The sequence below is a fragment of the Rhododendron vialii genome, chromosome 5a, assembly GCF_030253575.1.
Source record: "Rhododendron vialii isolate Sample 1 chromosome 5a, ASM3025357v1".
NCBI classification, from domain to species: Eukaryota; Viridiplantae; Streptophyta; class Magnoliopsida; order Ericales; family Ericaceae; genus Rhododendron; species Rhododendron vialii.
This window is the reverse complement of record NC_080561.1, coordinates 3,618,987-3,622,102: the sequence shown is the minus strand read 5'-3', so window position 1 is coordinate 3,622,102 and position 3,116 is coordinate 3,618,987. Positions and strand designations below refer to the sequence as shown.

General features: G+C 38.8%; 1 protein-coding gene across 1 annotated transcript; it reads right to left on the bottom strand.

Moving 5' to 3' along the window:
- Positions 1-200: 200 nt before the first annotated feature.
- Positions 201-2,753, bottom strand: LOC131325805 (1-aminocyclopropane-1-carboxylate synthase 7). The gene is made up of 4 exons (XM_058358257.1): positions 2,432-2,753; positions 2,174-2,302; positions 1,759-1,919; positions 201-1,512 (listed from the first exon to the last, which is right to left on the bottom strand). The coding sequence occupies exons 1-4, from the start codon at positions 2,600-2,602 to the stop codon at positions 657-659; spliced, it is 1,317 nt and encodes a 438-aa protein (XP_058214240.1). The 5' UTR covers positions 2,603-2,753; the 3' UTR covers positions 201-656.
- Between the last annotated feature and the right edge of the window lie 363 nt (positions 2,754-3,116).

The following is a 3,116-nucleotide window of genomic DNA, read 5'->3' as shown; positions in this document are numbered from 1 at the left end:
TATCTCATTTCGTTGTGATGAGACTTTTAATCTATTCAGTCTTGAATCCAAAATCTTCATTAATTATCTTAAGCTAAAGAACTCAACAATGCATTTCTTGCTTCAATTAAATAATGGCCAAGTCAGAGGTATTATTTGCTGATCAAAAAAAAAGTCAGAGGTATTATTGAAAATAATAAGACAAAAAAGAAGAAGGGACATAATAGAGTTTACTTGTTGCAGTTACCCTCCAATACAATAATGAGACTGGTGTTTGTAATACAGAACTTTGCAAATTGCCAAAGAATTAAACAAAATTACATTACAATTTAATCTGGTATACAGTATTTTGAGACAAAACCCAAATATATTCTCATCTAGGCTGAGCTTGGATCATAGATTTGTGAAGAGATTAACGGAACTCAAAAAAAGAAATGACCGGGAAAAGGTAAAAAAAGTAACTATGCTTGAATACCTTTTTCCCGATCGTTTTCTTTTCCCTTCACAAACCTATAACCCCAACAGAACCCTAAAAAGAATGATCAAAATTAAGATCACAAAAACAAAAAAGGAAAATTAAGAAGGGCGACTTCTGTTTCTTATCGGAGCTTCGCCCTGACCGATAAAAAAAAGAAAAAAGAAAGAGAGAAGGAAAAAAAAGGAGAGATTATTACTCCTTATTTTCTTTTCCTCTGCTCCATGAAATCCTGTATTCTCTGGAGTGCAACTTCAAGTGTCTTCTCACTCATATTAGCAAAGCAAACCCTAAACCAACCCGGTTCGGAACAATGGCAAGAAGATCCTGGAGAAATATTCAGTTTCACTTCACTAACAATTTTCCCCCAAATTTCCAATTCACTTTCCCATGTGGGATTTTCCAAGAATTGGCTCAAATTCATCCAGCAAAAAAGCCCTGCATTTCCCTCCAAACACTGGATACCAGCTTTCCTCAATCCCTCAATGATCATACCATACCTTTTCCTAAGCCTTTCTCTGTTTTCCCTTATGTAATTCTCAGTAAAAGATGTATCAGACAGCATTGAGGCCAAAAGCTGTTGTGTTTGGGAGGAAATCAAGGTGAAACTTGACATTCTTCTAGCAGTGGTAACCACTTTATCATTGTATGAATACACAGTCCCCACTCGAAAACCCGGGAGGCCTAGGTCTTTCGAAAGGCTATAAACAATGTGGACCCTCTCCGAATCCTTGTAGTTTCGCGACTCAAGGACTTCCGCGATGCTCACAAACTCCGCGGGGGAGAAAACAGATCCGGAGTAGATCTCGTCGGATACCAAGTGGATGTTTTTTTGTGTGGCAAAGTCTAGGATTTGTTCTAGGACTGACCGTTGGATGGTCGCGCCTAAAGGGTTTGATGGGTTTGTTATGAGCACTCCTCTCACTTTGATTTTCATGGATTCTGCCTTTTTGTATGCAGCTTCCAAGGCTTGTGGGGTGATTTGGAAGTTGTTGGAACTGTCACAGTGGATCGGTACGATTTTCACTCCGGTCCTCCACCTCAAATCTCTGTCAAATCTGCATAGTAAATAGCATCGTCACTTAGCATCATTTATCACCTCTGTTTGATATTTTTTTCGTTTTTTCTCATTTCCACACGTAAAAGAACAAAAACTTTGGAAAAGACTTGTCGTTTTCGCTATCGTTTTTCGTGCAAAACAAGGTTTTGAAAATTCGACAAACTTGGAAAGTGGGATTTTCTTGTTGGAATTTTTCATGGAATGTGTTCCGATGTTCCGGGAAAACAAAAACAGAGAAACTTACCCTGGATAGTAAGGCGTAGGAACTAGCAGGGCATCCCCTGGGTCAGCTAAAATGAAGGTGAGGAGCTCATTGGCTGCAGTTGCACCAGCTGTTAAAACAACTCTATCTGGGTTGAACTTTGCTCTCCCCCCTCTTATTTGTTCCATGAAACTTGCCATTGCCTGAAAAATACAAACAATTGTACTTTGAGTTAGAATTCTCATTGAAGTTTGTGCAATTTATGCATATATACACTGTTCAAGATTCTCTGTCCCCCAAAGCCCTGAATCTTGTTTTCAATGGATTTCCAGTTATAGGATTTGGTGAGAATCTCGAGATATACGCATCTCCAGAAACATTAATGTCCCAAGGCGTATATCGAGAATAGGGGACGAGAATTTTGAGAACAGAGAATCTCGTGTGCACGTATATGCACCTTTCTAAAAGATTGCAGGCCATGATAGTCTTGAAACAAAGCATTATCTCTGAAGCCAGAAGATTTATTCCCCCAGCTTGCTGCTTCTGAATTCTGCTCCAAGTACTCCTCCAGCATGTCAAATGAAACCTGTTACAAGAAATTGCAGAACAAGGTCACTTACAGAACAAGGTAAGCCGGGTTCCCGAATCGGTTTTTAAGAAAACTGTTTTGAGTACAAAAACAATCATGTACAGGCTTGGTTGCTCTGATTCTTACTTGATTTTCTGCCAATCCCATCTGAATGACTCCTGATGGATTGCGTAATTCGTCGTACGGGTTTTCGTCGTACGCTTTCCATCCTGCAAAATATGGGGAGTCTTCCCCATGAGTTTCAGAAACTGCGATTTTTGATAGCTCAACTGCTGGTTGCTCAATCTCTATAGGCATAGTCTTTTAGTGGATGAAGCTACTACGTAAACACTTGAGAGAGAGAGAGAGAGAGAGAGAGAGAGAGAGAGAGAGAGAGAGAGAGAGAGAGAGAAACTTTTTTGTTTTTTGTATTTTTGATAATTAAGAAGAAAGTTTGAAAGTGTTTGATCTGAAATTTGTTTAAAGAGACTCCCTATATATAGGGAGAGAGGTTGGGGAGAAAAGGGGGCCCTCAACTTGTATGGAGATGACGAAATGCTCATGAAAATGAAAGCCCATGATTGATTAAGATCAAAAGCTAATAATTTTTCATATTTTTCTGGTGACAACTGTTAGCTTCTGTCATCAACAATCTTCCACAAGATCCACATCAAAATATGGTGGTTGATGATGGGGGTGGAAGTTTCATCTTCAACTGTGTCTCACTAATTACATTTTCTAATTTCCAGTTAAATCTTCAAATGTTTACTTTCACTGTCTTGCTTGTCAAATGTTGACAGTCAACATGATATTGAAGAGCATTTTTCTCTTT

What these genes read in the sequence shown, in the direction of transcription:
- LOC131325805 (XM_058358257.1), bottom strand. Translation starts at nt 2,602, where the DNA reads ATGCCTATAGAGATTGAGCAACCAGCAGTTGAGCTATCAAAAATCGCA. An exon ending in GCCTGCAATCTTTTAGAAAG is followed by an intron (nt 1,920 to 2,173) that starts GTGCATATACGT and finishes TGTATTTTTCAG; the next exon opens with GCAATGGCAAGTTTCATGGA. An exon ending in CCTACGCCTTACTATCCAGG is followed by an intron (nt 1,513 to 1,758) that starts GTAAGTTTCTCT and finishes TTTACTATGCAG; the next exon opens with ATTTGACAGAGATTTGAGGT.